The 21,144-nt window shown below is 42.2% G+C and overlaps 1 protein-coding gene across 1 annotated transcript in view; it reads left to right on the top strand.

The window, feature by feature from the left end:
- Nucleotides 1-18,258, top strand: part of TGFBR2 (transforming growth factor beta receptor 2) — a 57,201-nt gene extending 38,943 nt beyond the window's left edge. The window contains exons 4-7 of the mRNA XM_050322043.1: nucleotides 1,991-2,790; nucleotides 4,212-4,353; nucleotides 11,510-11,637; nucleotides 15,881-18,258. Coding sequence (XP_050178000.1) covers nucleotides 1,991-2,790; nucleotides 4,212-4,353; nucleotides 11,510-11,637; nucleotides 15,881-16,060 — 1,250 coding nt within the window. The 3' untranslated portion in view covers nucleotides 16,061-18,258. The remainder of the gene's footprint in view (nucleotides 1-1,990; nucleotides 2,791-4,211; nucleotides 4,354-11,509; nucleotides 11,638-15,880) is intronic.
- The last annotated feature ends 2,886 nt before the right edge of the window (nucleotides 18,259-21,144 follow it).

The raw sequence follows: 21,144 nt of genomic DNA, 5'->3' as shown, positions 1-21,144 counted from the left end.
CTGCAACATGTTGAAAAGCAGAAATGGTACCTGTAACTTACAATGAACTTTTAGGTTTGGGGTTTTTTTTAATTTTAAATTTAATAATTTTAAAATTTATTAATATCTTATTGACATTAGAAATCACTGGAGAATAAGGATTTGTGGTTTGCATAGATCTGGAAGGAGAGATTGACTTAAAATTATCTTTTGCATAAATGGAGGAAATATGTTGTTTGTAGGTGCTGCTAGTGCCTGCCATTGACCTGTGCTAGACTGGGAATGCCAGGGTTAGAAAGGCACTTCCTCTTCCCTGAAATCCTATGAGAGAGGTTAGGATTTAATTACTTGATCTGCATTCTGGCTGGAGAACCTTTTAAACAGAGGAAGCACATCCTGGTTCAGGATTCAGGCTTTTTTCCAAATGAAAAAAGAATACACTCTTCAGATGTCCTGTCACCTGCCTTTGAACAGCTCACATTTCCTGCTGCTAGCCAACTGGGTTTACAACAGAAAAGTGATTACAAGTGAAATTGGAGGGTCAGAGGTACCACTTGCTCTAATTGTAAACTGTTTTCCCCTTTTAGCACTGCTCACCTTCGTTTTGAGAGGCACCAAGAAGGGGAAATAGAGGCTTGTGGCTAATGTAGTTAGTGACAGCTTCCCTTCAGAGCTTATTGAGCTTTTCCTTTTCATACTGACTTACCTGACCTGATGCAGAGAACCTGAGTCAGTGGTATGGCCATATGAATCCACCAGAGCACCGTGCTGCCAACACAAGCCCCTTGCTTTACTGCGGTTGCAGCTTCAGTTGTTTTAGTCCATTCAACTTCATTGGGACTTCTTCCAATCAATCTCCTCCCTCATGCAAAGATAATATAGTACATTTTATCCAACTCAAAAGGAAGAAATCGACTGAGAGAGTACATTTCCATGCGTTTGATCAAATCAGGTTCGGATAAATTCTGACCCACTTTTAATCTATTTTTGGAATAAAACTGTTCCCTTTTGAACTGTTTATCTTTCATAAGAGATATTGAACTAGAAGGTAATTTTTAGAGGCGACAGGGCAGTTCCCATCTCTAGGATAATGATCCATACTTTTCCTGGAACATCTCCCTGTTCTGGAATAGGTCCCTGTTTTCTTCTCTTTTCTATATGTTACACCCCAGAATGTGTTAGTGTGTGCACTGCACCAGGCTTGGAATTTGGAGTGAACCATCTACTGCTTTACAGCAGGACAGCCAGTGTACAATCAGCAAGTGACAGACAGAGGAAGTGTTCAGATACATAAATCCATGCAAAAGTACATGGAGGGGGGTGGTGGTGACAGTTCTGGACATACCTGTTTACATGCAGGCATTTGAGTTTGTTCTAGCAACACTCTTTCACATACATCAAAGTATGAGAATGAGCTTTTTCTTTTCAACTAAGCATACATACTGTGTCTGAATATTGCCATACATATTGGCAGGTTGTGTGCGAACAGGCTTCCTGAAGATGGCTTTACATGGAACCTACTAAAATATATTAAAATGTACTGGATCCGGAGTGATGACTGGGAAAGTGGGAGTTCACAGGCTGCATTTGCTATTTATTTATCTTAGAAAAATTAGCGTGTTCTAGTAATGACTAGTTAAATGAGCAGATCTTTCAGGAATACATTGACAGAGTAAGTGCAAGAAGCTTAGTCTATTGTATTCAAGAAAGTGGTGGTTTCATCCATAATGCATTAAAAGCCTCAGAGAAGAACTAAGCTACTAAATTACATTAGGTTCTTGCTCATTCAGTTCCGGCTTTTTGTAAAATAAGCAGACAGCAAGTCCTGGTAAGCAGGGACCTATATACAAAATAACATTTTGAAGCAAGAAGGCAGTGACAATTTTTATTTCTTATTGCTAGTGGAGAAGATAATGTATTGCATTCTGGATAAAAATTATAATTATTGTCAGCCTCCTCTATATATAAAACTGTTATAATTTAATGTGTGCCTCCCTTATGTTCTTTACAGATGACCCTCGTGAGCCAGAGGAGAAAGATGAAATTTCCAAAGTCACAATCATAAGTCTCGTCCCATTACTGGTGATTTCTGTTGCTGTGATTGTTATCTTTTATGCCTACCGCACTCATAAGAAGAGGAAACTCAACAAGGCATGGGAAAAAAATGTTAAGCCCAGGAAACATAAGGACTGCAGTGATGTTTGTGCCATTATGTTAGATGATGACCGCTCAGACATCAGCTCTACCTGTGCCAACAACATCAACCACAACACAGAGCTGCTGCCCATTGAGTTGGACATAGTTGTTGGCAAAGGAAGGTTTGCTGAAGTGTATAAAGCCAAATTGAAGCAAAACACATCAGAACAGTATGAAACTGTGGCAGTCAAGATTTTCCCCTATGAAGAATATGCCTCCTGGAAAACGGAGAAAGACATTTTTTCAGATGTAAACCTCAAGCACGAGAACATCCTCCAGTTCTTGACAGCAGAGGAGCGTAAGACAGATCTTGGTAAACAGTATTGGTTGATCACTGCCTTCCACGCTAAAGGAAACTTGCAGGAATATCTCACACGGCACATTATCAGCTGGGAGGACCTCTGGAAACTGGGTGGGTCCTTGGCCCGAGGGATTGCCCATCTGCATAGTGATCACACACCCTGTGGTCGTCCCAAAACACCTATTGTACACAGAGACCTAAAGAGTTCCAATATCCTGGTGAAAAATGATTTAACCTGCTGTCTCTGTGACTTTGGGTTATCCCTGAGGCTGGACCCTTCTCTGTCTGTGGATGACCTGGCTAACAGTGGGCAGGTAAGTTAGAAGTTTGAAGGGGTGGGAGGGTATTGTACCAGTTGGTATGCCAGTTCCTGGGATGAAAAGATGAAAGAAACCATAAGCTGCTATGGCAACTTTCATTTAAAATCATTAAAAATTAATGTGAATAGGTTTATAAACAAAGAGGCTCTAAACATTAAAGCAACACTGAGAGAAGCGCAGTGTAGGTTTTGTTATGATTGGAGAGCCGCATATGATGCAACCATCCTCCCACTTGTAGTGAGCACATGTGAGCTTGTTAGTAACTGTTCAGGGTGCTGCTGCAGTGCATATGCACACACACACGCACACACACTCAGGATCTGCTTCACGTTGTGAGGTTTTGACACAGTTTTCATGCCTGATGGCATTATACTTTTGTGTGAATAGACCCACTCCTGGTGTACCCTAGTATATGTGAAGTCAGTCTTCTACCCTCAAAAGGTATAAGCAGGTAAGTAGTATTAGATGATAATTTTAAAAGTTAAAAAAACAAACAACAACAATAAACCTCTTTAAGCTTATCGTACATTCTCTACATGCAAGCAAATTTAAGAATGTCAAGTGAAAATAGTTACCTATTGTGTTTTTTCAACTGAGTAGCGTGGATAACACTCAACTACTTGACAGGGATGCCAGGGGGATGTTTGTGAATGCTTGCAAGACTACATATTTCAAGTATATCTCTAAATATTGTCTCTTCTAAAAAAGAAAACTTCTGTAGTATACATTCAGACCTTTTGTTAACTTAATTAATTCCAAATTATTTAATTTTACATATATTTGTATGTGTATTTTTATATTTATATTTTTATACATGGGTCACATAAAAGCCTGTCCATTTACACTGACTTTTGCCTCATATTGAACTAATATTTTGGTTTAGAATGGTTTCAGGGACAACTCTTCAGTCTGGTTTCGATTCAAATTGAAAACAGCTTCTGCATTCAGTATCTGTGTGTTTCTTCTCCCAGACCTGCATGTTCTTTCCTTTAAAGCCTACCGTGAAAAGAAACAGCTAACACTGTAATATGCAGTGCAAAACAATACAGCATGTTTATTGCTCATCTGAAAGGCACTTGGTCAGAAGCAATTGCCTCAGGCCCAAAGGGCAGAGTTTATCTGTGAATAGCCAAAGAGTGAGAAAACTTGTCAGTGTCAAAATTATTTGATTAAGAAACTAAAATTGACTGCTTTCTGTTTTTCCTTACCAAGAGAGGTGCAAGTAAGTTGGTAGTCAGGACAATGCCAGATTCCCCTGGCAATAGAAAACGTGGCCTGTGCCAACTATGGCCTGAATTTTTGGATACATGTCAAATGGCACCATTTTCATGAAAGCTGAAGTTAAATCTCAGCAGAACCCAAAACATGAACTACAGTTTCAGCTCATGAGCTCTCCTTGATCTCTTCTTCTATAGGTTGGCACAGCAAGGTATATGGCCCCTGAGGTTTTGGAGTCCAGGATGAACCTGGAGAACATGGAGTCCTTCAAACAAACAGATGTGTACTCCATGGCTTTGGTCCTCTGGGAAATGACATCTCGCTGTAATGCTGTTGGAGGTAAGTGCCTCTGTTTTCTTATCTCTAAAAGTATGTTGAGACAGACATGCTCTTGTGGTTGTCTGGCAGAGGGTGATTCTTTTGAACTCTGACCAGTTTTTCTAGTGTATCTGGATGCTGTAAATAAACAATCCTTCAGCAGTATGAGATGTACACGTGCATGAGCAGGCTTGAAGGCCAAGCACCTGAGCACACGAGAAAATTGCTCCTCAGTTGATGTAAGGATAAATCTGCTGTTAGGTAAATCACTTTTAAGGATTATTAAAGTCTGGTTTTCCTCTGATATCTTGAGTAGCCATGGTTGATATCACCCAAAATGATTTGAAACATAGGTCAATAGGAAGTATTTAAACCAAGAAGCGATAACTGCCTCCCATTTACGGTCATAGAATGTTAATTCTCAAATGTAGTAAGGGCCAGTTAAGTGTCACAATTACTAATTGATAACTTCAGTAAGAGCCATCAAAGTGATACAGAAACTTCCTGCTTTCCGAAAATCACCAGCTGCTGCACATCAGCCTTCTTCCAAAACCACAAAGGCTCGCTTTTCATGGGGCTTGGCTCGGTTCCACCTTGAAGGGCTGCCATAAACGCAGAGACAGGACAATCTTGCAGGCCAGAGCAGTATGCTGTGAGGAACACAGTGTACAGGAGGGAAACCAATATCCCAAGGGAAGAAGTGCATAGCTGTTTCTCTACCAACATCTGTGGGATACCACAAGGGAGGTCTCTGAAGCCACTCTGCACAACGACTGTGTGGCTGCACCATGATGTCCATGTGCCAGGAGGGAGGAATGCATCCATCTCAGTCTCCTGCTATGCCTGACCAGCGTTTGGTCATGCTGGGTGGGCTGTATTGTGGGCAACAGATTTGCCCCTGTTTGCACCCTGCCAGGAAAGCTACAAAGCGAGTATGTGTGCAGAAAACACTAGCCTAAAAGCATGGGGGAAAAAAAAAAATCTTTTCTAGTCAAACATTTCAGTGAAAAAACATATGGTGCTTCGGGAACTGAACCTCAGTCTGACATATTCCAAGGCAAACCTATCCATATTTAACAGTCGTGATCGTGCCTGTTTCTAAGAGCATTGGCACAGTCTCAGCCTTTCATTAGCACTTTGTAAATGTGGCTGAGGAGATTTAAAACCTGAGAAAAAGGAACTTTGCTCTGCCTCTTGAGCTCTCTCTGTTTCTTGCATTTAGGAACTCACCTTATTAATATAAATATGAGCTGTTCACTGTGAATCTTTTATCTTTGATGATGCCTGAGTCCCTGTTCATATTTGCTGAGTGTGGTGAAATGGAGATTGTGGCAAAAACAAACCTTGTTGCTGCTGTTCTCAGAAGGCAACTGCCTAAAAGAGGATATAAAGGGAGTTTCATAAGGAAGGAAAATCACCAGCATGTTTAGTTAGAAGAGACTGACCCACTTTAACCTTGAGAAGAAGAGCTGAAGTTATTTCAGGAAAAGTGAAGATTTCTCTTACCCAGCACCCCCTTTGCTTTCAAAGTGATAGTTAACCCCCACCTACATCCTGATTTTCCCTATTCATTTCATCATTCAGTCATTCTCATCTCCAGAATCACATGTCTTGAATTTTGTTTCCCTATTTTAGTCATCTTTTCAGAGGTGAGTTCCCCAGCAAAACCCCAGGAGGAGTACTTGGGCAGATCTGTAAGGAGTGGAACTTGGGCTTAGCATCTCCATCTAGAGCAGTTATATACAACTCCCAGGGTGTAGCTCCCTTGACTTGCCAGTGGTACTGAGCTGCAACAGCATTGCACCATTTCTCTCATTTCCTTCTTAGATTTTCCCCTGGTTCGTGCAGTCTGGCTATCTTTGCAGCCAGCTGGTGAAATACCCTTACAGTGATTCATGACTGCAGCTCCCCCTCTGCTTTCTCTCTCCCATCTGTCACTTGTGAGACTACCTCCTCTCCTCTCAGCCTTCCCAAGGAGCTGCCTCTGCTCGCACAAACCCCTCTTTAATTCCTAAACTATCAGGCTACGAGAGAAATGACTTTGCATACACGCTGGAGTAGGCTGACCTGATTACAGACAGCCTTTCCAAAGGAGCCTAAAAGATCTAGGCACCATCTTTGCAGGGCAGGCTTGGATGCAATTTAAAAGGCAAGAGGGGCAGTCTAAGCAGAGGCAGCAGCATTAGCAATTTTAGTTAGGGAGGGAAGCATGCAGGGAAGGGGGGTTAATTGCCATTCAGCCAGGTAAAGGTACAGTGACTTATTTCTTTTACAAAGGGAGCTCTTGGGATTCGTTTGTCAGCATGCAGGTGCTCAGTGAGTGTGGGAGGTGATGGAGGCAGGTCCTTTCACTACAGCAGCTTTGCCAAACACAGTCTCCATGCTGTGCCAGGCCTTTTCAGTCAGCAGACATTTAAACAAAAATACCCAGCAGCACAATCCGTACTGTGAGGCTGCTGTAGTAAATAAGCAGGTGGGGATCAGCTTTTGAGAAAGGCCGTGCTGCTCATTGTTACTTTGTTGTGCTAAATATGGAGAAGCAGAAATGGGGCACGAGGGAAAGGGAGACAGGCAAAGATCGAGTTTGACTGATTTTTCACCAGAGTATAATTTAAGAGGCATATTTAGAAACTCAGCAATACTACTATGGGGAGAACTTTGACTGCTCCACGCTGCTGTTAACTTGGTATTTCATTCAGCACAACAGCTGTGCACCAGATGCTGCACGTTGCAAGAAATATAATTTTCATCTCAACCACTTGCTTTCAGAGTGACACGGCTTTGGTGACTGAGACAAGTGTAATTTCTCTGACAGCCTCCTAGAAAGAAAAGAAAACCATCTGTTTTGTATCTCAACTGCTATGGGTGAGGGACTGTTGGGGGTGGCAAGGGAGAAAGGGAGGAAAGGGAACTTCTGGATACACAGGTCTGGTGAAGAGGGAGAAGAGAAACCCTTCAGAAAATGGTGGTGTTGCTCGTGCACTATTGTACTGCCTGGAGTGCTGGCTGGTTTCAGTATAGTAGCAGGGCTTTTTTTGAAATGGCAGTGCTGCTTTACCAGAGCTGTGTTTCGTGTGAATAAAACCAGGATTAGTCTTATGCTTACTTGGAAAGAGTCAGCCAAGAGCCACAGTTTGGCATCTGTGCACCCTGTATCTCATGAAATGTTTAGCTTTCATCCTATTGATGCGGAGACGTAACATTTCTGGCAGCAGGGAGCAATTAGATACCAGTACAGTAGGGTTCTGCCTGCACAGTGGGCCCTGAGGTTGCTGCAGCTGGGGCCTGATTTAAATTTCTCCTTCTGTGAAGTGGAGACCAACTAGGGCCCCAGCTGTAGATCCACACAGTGCAGCCTCACCCCATGACAGTCACCCAGGTCCTAGAAGTTCTCAGTGTCACCACAGTACTACGTGTAAGGTAGCAAGTGCTATCCTTCAACAAGCCCATGTAGCAGTAGATAAGGTTACCACAGTTCATGTCGAGCACCAGTGTGCTCTGTGTTACACTACTTTCCCACCTCAGGATTCAACACACAGTGACTAAGCAGCCTGTAACCCTACACTGGTGGCAGAGCTCGTGCACTCCCAAACCTTTAGAAGGGTGCTTGTGTCTTTGATCATCAGATATGAAGTCACTTAAAATATGTCTGTGGGAGGGAAACAGTACAGTGAGTTCACCCATCCCATTGCATCCTTCACCTCAAGAGGGAAACCTAGGGAAATTTGTGAAGTAAGCATTTGACAGCTCCTTGAACTTGGCCTTGAAACAGCTTTTGAGCCTCTGCTTTAGGCATTATTTTCCCTTTGTGCAACCAGTGCAAGCTAGTAGATCCAACACTCAAATTGCTCTAGTATGAAGAAAGACACTATCTGAAGAACACGACCTGTGTGTGTGCATGAGCTGTCACAATAGCTCCACCATCGATTAATTTTTCCCTTCTGTCCCCTCTTAATTCTAAAGGGAGGGGCATTTCAAAGGGTTGTGATGTTCCTGAACAAAAGCTCATGACTGTGGGCGGTGCCTCACAGTTGATTTTAGCTGGCCTTTTACCTCACTCCTGCTTTGATTCTTCATCATCCAGCATGAGAGGTGGTCCCACAGAAATCAGTAAGACAAATCACCCAAAGGAAGAGAATTTCACTGCAAAAAGCTTGCAGTAGAAAAAGACCCCACGACAGAGCCAAACTTTCCAAGCATTCCTCACATAAAACAAATAGATTTTCAGTAATGTCTCTGGGGCTAAAAATCCAGTTCCAGCCTTTCTGAGAGTTTCAGCCAGGCCAGTGTCAAAGAAAACTAGAGGTAGAGCAGTTAGTAGTGCAAGGCAGCTCTCAGCCATAAACATTAAATGCTGGAAGTTAAGGTTGAAGAACCTCTGTCAATATTGAATGCTAAAGGTGCTGTAGTTCATGGTACCTGACGTATTTACGGTGCTTCATCCAGTTGTCATTTTTAGTGCCCAACTGGTCTAAAACCAATCAAAAGAAATATATAAGGCAAGAAAAATAGAATCAGCATCTGTATACAGCCAGTCACAGGCAGCTAGGCCCAAACATCTTAACCTACCTCAAACTGACATCTCTTACATCTACTGTAGCACATAAACATGATCCATGAACAACCCCAGATATTATTGCAAAATGTGTCTGACACCTGGGATTCCACAACATAAGGATGAGTTACTGTGTGAGGATTTAGTGGGCTTTTTTTTTTCTTTCCAAGGCAAAGAAGAAGTAATAAATAGCAAGAAGGTGCCTCATGCTTTTCAAACTGAAGGAAGGCAGAACTGTATTAGTAGAAAGTCATTACAGTGAATTGGCATCTGGCCTAAATTTCTCTTTATTTACCATAAACAAAAACTAAACAACAACAAAATAAAAAGTCCAAATGTGAAAAACCTATTCAATCTTTATATTTGGAAAGGAGTGTTCATAATATATAAACAATTTCTCAGGCAGGGAAAATGTTATTATGAACATGTCAATTTCCAGGAAAGGCTTTCCCTTCCCCCACTTGAATCATCTCATGAACCTGAGCAACCTTCAGATTTAAGTCAATGGGTGGGCACTGGTCAGCACCACAGCACCAGCTTCCCTCTGTTGGACATATAGACTCCTCTGACTTCTTACATTGCAATATCTCAGAGCCTTGGCTGGTGTCCGTGACCACTAACACAATTAAACCACAACTGATGGAGATGGTGTAGGGAATGGCTGTCTAGATAATGCTGTTTAAATTTTCCCAGCAAGCTTTAATATTTTGGTTAGCTCTGAAAGTAGAGGTATCTGCGCTGTAATCATTGTGCATCCACTGCATGGTAACTGAGGTCTGACCAGCAAGATGGCAATTTCCCAATTTACTTCTAGGGATAAAGTCTTGTAAATTTACTTTGGCCAAGTAATCTCAAACTCAGATTAATGTGGGTGAAACTGATATGCCTTTCTGTGCAGGAAAGAAAACAAAGCAGACTTTGGCCCTTGATTCTTAAAGAAAGTGATTTATGTATGAGAAGATAGGAGTTGTGTGTTGGGACTATAGCCATTCTTCAGAGCATTGTGTGGACAGTGGTCAGCACCAGATAGTTAGGGAGAAGGAAGGAGAGCTCTGCAGGAGGCATCTGTGGAGTGATCTGCTGCACTGCACACATTGTTGTTTGCAGCTGAATCTCTAAACACTGAACATTTGAAGCACAAGGTTTAATATCCCTTCCAAAATGTTTGTTATTGTAAGTTGGCTATTCTTTTTCAGCATTAGAAATTATAGCTGATAAAGTCTTCATCTCGTGGCCATCACATAGAAGTGAGATCTAAGCCTGACTCTAAGGTTTTGGGGAAAAGTCTAAAGTTAATTATCTTCAGTACAGTCTTGCTTTTATCATGGACATGACAGAAGGATCTGACATGTATCTTGATCATTAGTTATTTTTAGTAATGTATTATATGATCCCATCCTTACCTTTCTCTTCAAAGTAAACAAAGCCAAGCTTTAGTAGTCCTTTCCATTTCTTCTGGACCTTTAATCATCATTATCACCTTTTTCAGACCTTCTTTTTATGCCTTGAGAGGAGTGAGCAACACTGGACACTGCAGTTGAAGTTTGGTTGTAACATTATGCAACAGTACTGCATCTCCCAGCTCGTTCCTCTCTCTTCACACATCATCTGGGCACTCACATGCATTCTCTGGACTACTTTGTAGATTACACTTCAGTTTTTCTTGCCCTCAATTAATTCCTAGAAAGAAATAAGAGGCAGCAGAACAGGCCAACTTCATAAATCTTTATCTAATACCAGCAAGTCATTAGGCCTGGGAGTAAAGTCTCCATCTGTTCCCAAAGAAACCACAGCATTTTCTACACTGTGTCAGCATCTACTATAATATTTCCGCTCTCAGAGATTTCTTGAGTTTTCTCCAAAGGTCCCATATGTCTCCCCTTCCTTTCTCTCTCCAAAGAAAAGCAAAGAAAATATGCAACATGCAAACAAAAACTAGAATGGCATCAGTGCCTTCAGGAAGCTGTGTCCCCTGCATCATGAGCCAAAACTGACCTATTTTGGGAAAGAGGCCTAAAATAAGAGCAGACTACTACTTTTTACAAAGGAATGTGGCTCAGGAATAAACAAGAGTAGTGTGCCAGCTTCCAGCACTGCTCCATACTGTATCTTTGTCCTTTTCAAGCAACTATTTCATCCTAGCAATCTGCACATTAGCCTCTATCATGAGCTAGACAGATTTCAGTTTATATTTCACCTGGTAAGTGTGTGTGGACTCCAGGAGACCTAAGGGTGACCAATTCTTGCAAGCCTGGCTCAAGCAAAACTCACCTTAAAAATCCTATGCGTTTTACTTCAGCACAGATCGAAAGGCTCACAAACCATTATAGGTTACTCTGCTGCTTGAACTGTTGCTAATATGATTATGTGCTAAAGGGTTTAAATGAAAATTGTTTTGTTGGCTAGGAAACAGAAGAGGAGGGAGGGGGAGTGTGGGAGAAACACATTTGAAACATTTTTGAAAATGCCAACTGGCTTTGCTTTGGAGCTGGTCAAGCAGAACAGTGGCACTGAGCAGCTAATCAGTAGCTGCTACTCCTCCAGAGAACAGCCAGCTCTCTTCACTCTTGGCACCAGCACAGCCCAGCTGAATACCCTTGTGTTTTCTTTTTCTCTTGTCAGAAGTGAAAGAATACGAGCCCCCATTCGGCTCCAAAGTGCGAGAACACCCTTGTGTAGAAAGCATGAAGGACAACGTCCTAAGAGACAGAGGGCGGCCTGAGATCCCCAGCTCCTGGCTTAACCATCAGGTAAGAGCACCCCGTGTGAGTGACTGGGAGCTACACTGTACATTTAGCAACTGCCTGAAGCCTGAGCCTTAACTCAGTGTCTTGCCCAAAGGCTGGACCTCACTTTTGCACGGGTAGAGCCTCTGTCACATGGTGACACAGGTGCTGCCTTGGTTCAGGCACCACAGTGCTCTGCACCATGCCTGCCCCGAAGCCCTGGGATTCCTGCTTGCCCACCAGTGTAATCTAAAAGTGATTAAAAGAGAAACATTGCAAGCCTGAAATTCAGCAATCATCCAGAGAGCCACAGGATAATCAAACCCTTAAAGCACACTGTGTAGGCTCTAAAAGGTCAAAGAGAACAACTTCATACATGGGCCTCTGTTGCGGGCAGAGTGAGAGCTTCAGACAAAATTTATTAAAGAAACCCTCCCATTGAGTCAGGGGGAGAGAAAGGGTCCCCTTGCTTTCCAAACTCCTTCTCAGAGAGGAGTGTAGGTGTGGCTATATCCAGTCTTAGCCACAAATTTTGTCAACAGTTTATGTTTAAAGGATTCTGTAGGTGTAATTGAACCCTTATACAACTTTGTCCCACAGGATCAAGGATGGTAAACCAGGTATATTTATATAAATGTAATTATTTATTATGATAATGACTAGACAAAAAGATCTTAGAATTATTTATTACACAAAATAGAAGCACTAGTATGAGGCATTATGAAGCAATATTGAAGCAACTACATTAAAGCAATTATATTATAGCTATCAAAAACAATTAAGTAGAGACTGATGTTACCCATCCATACCAACAACCACAGGCAAATGTCTTCCACTCAGTCTCAAGGAGTAGCGTTCAGGAATGGCAATATGGGAAGGAATATCCACATACACTCCAAGAAGGGATATGTCAGAAGACTCTACCATTAAAAAGTGCAACTGGGCTTTTATAGCATAAAGTGATTGACTGTCAGTCAGGTATTTCCAAGCCAGCTGTGTCAGCTCAGCAGCTTTAGATAAGTTACTAGTAGCATCACTAGTTTGTTCCTTTATTGGGTAGTTTACCAGGTCTACCACACCTTCATCTCACTACCAGAATGTTTAACTTTGAGTCAGACTGGTTTCAGCATTATTCAACACCAAGAGCAGCATGACCCCCTTCTCTATTCACCACCGGTAACTTTGCTGAGGAGTCTTTAGCAGGATGCTCTGCTTGGAATGGCGTAAAACAACTTGAAGAGTGCCCTATTTACAGAGATAACGTTATTATGGAGATCAGTCATAGTTTATTCCAACTGTTGACAGGTTTAAGAAAATAGGAAATTAGTCTTCAGCAAGCCAGTCTGGTTTTATTCAGGTTATGCATTAGCAGTCCATTTCCCTTGTGTAGCATGAAGCACTTTGTCAGCCTTCTCCCTTCACAAGCACCATGGTTGCACTTCCTAGGCAACAGTAGATTCCTCAGTAGATGAAACTGAATGGAAACAAGCCAAAGGCATGCATATCTTCACCTTTGCTCTCAGCAGTTTTATCGGTAGAGATAAAATGTGAATCATATCAGGGAAATGAGGCTTGGTCATTCCACTTGTCAATAAAATATGCTGAGTGGTCTATGCAGACAAAAGAAAAGTATTACAAACATTTATAAAAGCCCAGGCAAGCAAGATCATCTGGTATTTCTATCAGGAGCAATGTAACACTCCCTTTTTCTTTCCAGTTGGGAACTTAAAATCATAGTCTAACATCTACTTAAAAATGGCCAACTGAGTGGCCAAAATCAATTACCTTTCTAGCCATGAACACCTGCCACTTGATGACTGTGGCAGAGTGTGATCCCTTCCTGACTCCAGGGTCTTGCTCCTTATGTACTCAGCTGTGAAGAGTAGGGTTATTGAGGAAGGGTTTTTAATGAGGGAGTAAACTGTATTTTGAGGGACACCTGGATATCTGATACTACCAGTACTAAAAGCCCTTGACATTTTTAGAAGCCATAGGTACAACTGTCTTCTAAATTACAAGTTTAGCTGGGAAGGAGAGATTATACTGCTGTTCATCTTCAGAAAAAATAACTTTTTGCAGAAATTGTATTAAAATTGTCAATAAGCTAGTAAAAGGGATCATGAGTTGACTGCAGTTATTTTTTTTCCACGAAGGCAAAACAAAGTCCAAACTAATAATACATGTATAGTACTTTAGAAGAGCCCAATTAACAAAGCAATTAACTGAGCCTTTCATTTGGGAGTAAAAAAATTAAATATTAGAAAATGCTTAAAATTAGGAACAGTGTGAGACATTTCTCAGGATATTCAAAAGACATGGTGTCACCTGTGAAAAAAATAGAAGTAAAGAGGGTTAAAGAACTGCTCAAGGAAACAGAAGAACAACAGGAAGATCTGTGGTCAGCAAACTCAAGGATAATCAGAGTTTTCTCAAGAGCAAAAAGAAATCTAGCTTAGTACTGATCTGCTGCTGGATATAAAAGAGAGATATTGCGTATGCTAATGCAAGGGCAGAAATGGTCAGCAGATATTTCTGTTCTGTGTTTGGTAAGAGCCAGATGATGTACGTCTAATAGAAGGTGAGGAAGGCCCCTAAAAGTAAAAGTCGTTTGAACCTAAAGCAGGCCTGGGGCAGTGTTAAGTGGCTCAGAGATTTGTCTAGATTGGGGACAGGGCTACTCCTGCAGGCACTGCAGGGCACTGCGCTTCGCAGCAGTAGAGCCAGGCAATACTGCTTTGCTGGTTAGGCTGGTTAGGAGAGAAGTGTCCAGGAGCTCACTGCATGCACAGCCAGCTGTAATGGCAGCCTCAGGTGTGCCAGCCTACCCGGGGCACCTGGCCAGAGAAACACGGGGCTCAGGATCCCATGGTGCTCAGGCACAGGGCAGGCTCGTGGCTGCTCTCATGGCAACAAGGCTGAGTGTGTGGAGGGCTGCAGCTCGAGGTACTGGAGTAGAACTGTAAGAGACACTGTGCTTTTCATCACCTCTGGGTTTATATAACAAGTAAAAAGATGGTGGGTTCGGACCTAGGTATCCTGCATTTGACTTCAGAGATTTCTTCCCTATATAAAACCGAGACCTCAGTCTGCCCCCAGTACAAGGCATCGCATCAACCTGTGCTTGTGTGTCACCAAGGTGGGCACAACTGGCTCCAACAGAATTCAGCTAAGAGCTGAAGGCAGGGAATGGATGCCTAATAACACATGCAGAGGACATTTAAGGAAAGTGGGTTTAATTCCCCTTTGCCTGAATCCTTTCAGTGTTTCACATTGCACTATCTAAAATGCAGTGATGCATCAGTTTCCTCAGGGCTGTGACAGTTTGCAGCAGCTGAGGATCTGCTTTGAACTCCACAGAAGTTGTTCTTACTGTAGTAGCTCTTCCATATTCATTTCCTTCCTCTGCAGTGTTGTTTTTGTAATGAACTCATTATTCATCATGATAAAATTCTGGAACGGATTTACATATTACAATTACCCCCACCCCTCCCTTAATGAGATTTGCTGCACTATTGATTTCAAGTTAATGTTTAATATTTAATTTAATTTACTGCTAGTAATTTCAATGACAGCATAAAACTAATGTTATTTGTATACAGACAATAACATTCTGCTATTAACACTGACATCAGTCAACATCACCAATTAGGTAAATTATGCAATTAATGCAGTGTTGTGAAATGTTTTGGGGTTTTTTAAATGAGAAATTTAAGATAAATCCTACTTAATGGGCTTTTAGTGTCATAAAGCAAAACACACAGTTTCCTGGCAAATACTTCATGTTTATAAAATGCATTACAGATGCAACTGGGTTTTTTCTCCTGTAAACATGTGAATCAGAATTGAAATGAAGGTTAAATAGTTATAACTGTGAGTAACGTGTTTAAGTGTTTGTGGGACTGTGGCCCGTATTTGCACATAGATTTAGCTAGTCCACAAGGAATTCATAAAAAGCTGATGTACGACCTGAAATTGCTGGCAATCAGAACTTTGTATGAAAAACCCAAACAGAATTCAGGCACTCAAAGGCATGGGTTAAGCAGGAAGTCATGTTGTCAAAGAATTCTGATTATATTTATTAAGAAAACCTCCTACTTGATTCTATAGCACTAGTCCAAAGCATCATTGTGCTTGTTATAGTGTATCAGAGCACCTCCAGGACACACATGAGTAACCCCCCGAACTTCTGAGGGCACTAAAGCAGCTCACACACAGGCTTTGGTGGTGACTGGCCCCGTCATGGCTGTTCTCTCTGTGCTTCCTGCAGGGCATCCAGATGGTGTGTGAAACCCTTATTGAGTGCTGGGACCATGACCCCGAGGCCCGACTGACAGCACAGTGTGTTGCAGAGCGCTTCAGCGAGCTCAAGCACCACGACAGGCTGTCGGGAAGGAGCTGTTCGGAGGAGAAGATCGCTGAAGATGGCTCTGTGACCACTGCAAAGTAGTATGTAGCTGAAAGGTCCAAAATGGAGGGAAGTCGCTCCTAGACATGTTCGCCTTGGCAGAGGAAGAAGTCTTGATCAGTGCCTTGGCTTGCTTCCTGGAGGACTGAGGCTGTCACTACTCCCTTTAGGCTGCAACTCTGGACAGGGAGATGTATTCTGTGAATTAAAAGCTGGGGAGTAGCTGTCATACCCTAGCACTGGCAGCCGGCATCATGTCACAGGAGGAGCTATGTATGTTAGCACTTCCTCAGGAAATGAGATTTGAAAATAGCCAATAACATTATGCACTTTATTAATGCCTGTATATAACTACGAAATTGCTATTTTTATATATATATATATACATATATATCTAAAAAATGTGTGTGTATGTATATATATATATCTATCTATATATCTATAAACAGCCATGCTCTGAAAGAAAGAAGTGCTTCCAGGAAATTACCAGTGCATTAGAAATCCCTCCCCTTAGGGAAGGAGCCTGGGGAGACTGGTATAGCACCACATCAGCAATTGTGCACTAAGCGCTCTGCCAAAAATATAGGAATAATATGCAATAAGAAGACGACTTTCAAAGCATGTGCTGTGACCACCTGGCTGTGGCCCTGCAGTTCACAGTTACAGGAACAGTCTCACAGCAGACAGGCTAATTTGACTCTGCAATTGTACCTACATGGTCCTGTCTGCAGCACATTGTGGAAAGTTCTGGGATGCCTTTTCCCTCTCACCTTAACCCCAGTGTCCTCACAGTGCCCCAGAACAGGAGTGCGAGGAAGTTTGGTCCTTCCCACATGTGTTTTGATACAGAGGTCATTAATGTTGGTTTGATTTTTTTTTTTTTTGCCTTGAATTCATGCTGTTTGTAAGCAGGTTGCAAAATATGAGCAGGATGAGTTTTCCCCTCCTCCCATCCATGTCCAAGCCATACAGAACACAACAAGGCCAGCAACAATCCAAGCAGATGTTTTATATTTGCTGTGCATTCTGAGTGTGGGCAGGACTGTTTTTTTCCCCTTCCTTTTACCTTGATTGTGTTGCTGTAAGAACAAATTTTTCCTTTTTCCCCTGTACTGCGTGTCCAATTGCTTGACACACCACAGTCTGACTCTGTTCCATACTTTCTAAAGTAAGAGACAACAGCTGGTGCCTTTATTTTTGCAAAAAGACCTGGGAGGTGAGGGAAAGCTCTGTAGCCATAGGTTAATGGCATATCCTGCCCACAGCATTTAGGGCTGCCTCAGCAAGTCAGCAATTCACAGAAGAAAAATAAAAAAAAAACCCACAACCGAAAACCAAGAAGGACTTTTTTCAGCAGGATCCCTTGGACGTTGTTTACATTCTTTCAGTTCCCCAAAATGTTTAAGACAGTTGGCCCATCACATTGGGCCTATATAAATGACAGCAATGCTTTTAATAAGCGCTAAAAACTTTGTCTTTAGGTGTTTTGCATTGATTTATCCATTTTTCCCCACGGGATGTCATTAGACCATGGAAGTTAGAAATTCAGCCAGCACAAACCAGTCCTGGGCAGATGTATCTGGTGTGATTTATTAAAGACATTTGACAGATAAACATCAATATGTCACTAAAAGATGTTGCATTGCAAGTCAATAGGAATCATGCTTATTCAAATAGGACTTAAGATTTATGATGGAAAATATTTTATTTTATTTGAAATGGTTTTGTAACTGCTTTTTTTTTTTTTTTTTCATTTTAACCAAACTACTCAGAAGTATCTTAACAGTGCAGGGCAAAATGTCCACATCTACAGTGGAATTCAGAGGATACTATGGATACTATGTCAAATTTTATAGGGGGGAAATGTTCTTGTAAACTCACAGGGCCACAGGCAACAGTGGGGTCTGTAGGAGGGGGGCATATCCAGGCAGGTAGAATGTCAGGGCCTGTTTCTCTTCCTCCATCCGTGCTGAAGGTCAAGGAATGGCATGTGGAAGTTCCTGACAATACTGACATTTTTATGGGGTTTTTTAACACTACATGTAAAGGGAAATTTTTATTCTTTTAAGGAATATTTCACCTGTACGTCATGTATGAAATAGGAACGTGAGCAATATATACTCTTGTATATCAAAAGTTTCAAACACTTGATTTGTAAACTGTTTGAGGGGTTTTTCTGTCTTGATTTGTTTTGTATAAATCAAATGTTTATTGGAACAAATAAAATAACACCAACTCAAGCTTGTCTCTCATCTCTGAAGCATCCAGAATAGGGAGAGGGTTCTTCCTAAAATGAACCCTATCCTAAAGTGATTAAAATCTATTCCTTCCTACCAGGGGCCTGAATGTCATTCTTAAGTGTGTCCAATGTGCATATATCTTGCTTTGCTAATGACTCCTTCTCCAAGTCACCATACTGCCCTTCAGCAGAACAGAAGTAGCAGATATCCAAGCTTGCTGCCCCCTTAGCCCCTACACTGCTATACCTTCACTAGTCTCAAAGAAGGGGAGGGAGAAAAGTATTTACAGCTGATGCTCTCCTGTGTGCAGATTGCTCAGTTCTCAGTGTGGAGGTGGCCCTTAGGGACATGGTTTAGTGGTGGACTTGGCAGTTTTGGGTTAACAGTTGGACTCAATGATCTTAAAGGTCTTTTCTAACCTAATGAATTCTGTGCTTCTGTGATGGGGCCATAGTTAGACCTCAGTCATTTTGATGCTAATGTTAAAATGAGCCAGAAGACAGCCCACTATATCTGTGTCACTGAGAAGTGTATGATTAATGTGTTTGTGCCTTACAGCTTCTGCTCTCTACTCAGAGCTTTCACCTTTTTAAGCTGTTACTCCTCCCATGGAAGATGTGCTGAACACAAGCACCACATAAACAAAGAGCAAGATACCTCCTCCTGCCCTCTTCAGATTGCCTCGAGTGTGACAGGTTGAATCTCTGCCTTTTACATAGAGTGCAATTCACCAGTGGCCATCTGAGATACTCTGATGCGGGCGTCTGAGATACTCTGGACAACACCATTTTTTTCACAGATTGTATTTTGGTGCCAAAACCTCCATCAGCATTCATGTTTGGCTGCACTGAATACCTTCTTTTGAGCCTTCAAGTGAGGCTGCCTCAAACAGGCACCCACATGTCTTTGCTCATGAGTCAAGCAAAATCACAGAATAACTGAGGCTGACAAGGATATCCAGTTCAGTTACTGTCCTTGCCAGTCCTGTGGTCCAGGGTCATATTCAAAACACGAAGCTTAAATCAGGTTGCTTAAGACCTTGTGGAATTTTGAGCGTGTTCAATGCTAATGATTTCTCCCTGGGCACCTGATGCTCTGAACAGAGCAACACACATAGCCAGTGTCAGGTGTGGTGCAAAGCACAGTGGCCACATCCAGCCTATAATTGTCGAAATGTGGACTTTGTGAAGAAGGCCCTGACTGGTGCCCCTCAAGCAGACAGCTGCAGGTGACCAGCTCTTTCTTCAAGTCAGCTGCCCTCTGCCAGGTATGAAACAGCTCTCAGCTTCCCTAGAGGCACGCAAAGCCTCAGTGACCACGCCTCTGTGTTCTCAACAGTGCCCTTCTGAGGCCTAGGCAAGCCCAGCATCACTGTGGTCAGCCCCAGCATGTGCTCACCACTGGCCACGTATTGGCAAAGATCTTCAAGCCCTGACATTCTGTTTACACTGGCTCAAAGTCTGAGTCCTTTTGGCATAACACAGCAAGTGTTGCAAAACCAAGTATAAAATGAATTTTAAAAATGCAGCGGGCAAACTCCACAGATCTTTTAGACTTGAAGTACACAATATCCTTGAAATTAAGTACACTATATACTTTAAATAAATTTTGTTTTTCACTTAAGGCTTTTGCCCACCTTTCTTATCCTAAATATTGTATTCAACATCCTGCTGTAAGTAGCTCTTGATTAGCCTGTCAGTCAGCATTTTATCACCAGGGTTCACAGCAAGGAGGCTCCAGCTGTGCAATGCAGAAGGCAGTCCTTGGGTTTACTACCAACCAGTGGTCTATACTGGATAGCGAAGTTTCCCAGTGTAGGCTGCCTCTGTGTTACCAGTTCATGTAACTTCCAGCACAGTGAGGAGTTCACCCCCTTATTCTACTGGAATAGACATGAATGATAAAAAAGAAAAAAATTATGACCCAGCTCCTGAGGAGAGAAAAAAAGAAATAGAAAGGCATTAAGACATTGTTATTCTGAATGCTCCTGGAAACAAACTGGGCCACATGTAGAGCACCTGCAATATTGTCCTCTTGTCAAGCCAGCTGTGTTGGGGCCCAAGGGCTTCCTTTGCTTCCAGAGGAACATTGATTAATTTATTTCCTGATCCTTAGCTCATTCTCTCTCTCCTGCTTGCTTTTTTTTTTTTTTTTTTTTGCTTTGGCATTATGTTTCTAATAAAATGCTGCCTGTGGCAATTTTTCCCTCTGGCCACAAAGATGATGAGTGAATTCTGCTCCAGACTGTCTGCTTGCTCATGAATGGCAGTTTGGCTGCCTTCATGCTGCTTATTACTTGGCAAACACTCCTGCAAGTCGGTGCACACCATGTGTGTGTTGAGAAAGCTCTTGCTGGGGGGAATGGCAAAAATTCCAGCCTCATTCAGGGCCAGTATAAGTGACGCACCTCATTGCAGGATTTTGGTGCTCGATTATTTTTTTTTTTCTTTCAGGCAGCTGTGTCCTACTGGGTTACATTTCCCAGCATGACCCTTAAGACCAAATTGGCATGAGCCCGTGGTGTCCCAACCTGGTTGTCCTGAGCCCATTTCCTCACCGTGCCTTGACCTATTGGCAGGTCTCACCTGTTTTTGACCTCTGGCAGCTGCACAGCCTTGCTCATGGGCAGAAAGCTGAGGAGACAGTCAGTGGATTGCTGAAATATAGCCAAATAGTGAGGCTCCTGAGAGGACCGAGCCCAGGAAATAGATTTAAAATTCTTGGCTAATGAACACTTTGCACACCATCTAATCACTTCATGAAGAGGCAAAGGCAAAAGGCAGCTCATAAATTATCTATTGTGAATTATTTGCTCAATTATAATGGTGATAAAACCATCTCTTCAGACAGTTTCATTTAGGTAGCTAAACTCTTAAAAAAATTAGG

The sequence above is a fragment of the Myiozetetes cayanensis genome, unplaced genomic scaffold (genome assembly GCF_022539395.1).
Source record: "Myiozetetes cayanensis isolate MyiCay16 unplaced genomic scaffold, myiCay2020 scf1, whole genome shotgun sequence".
Classification (NCBI taxonomy): domain Eukaryota; kingdom Metazoa; phylum Chordata; class Aves; order Passeriformes; family Tyrannidae; genus Myiozetetes; species Myiozetetes cayanensis.
This window is presented reverse-complemented; position numbering and strand designations above follow the sequence as displayed.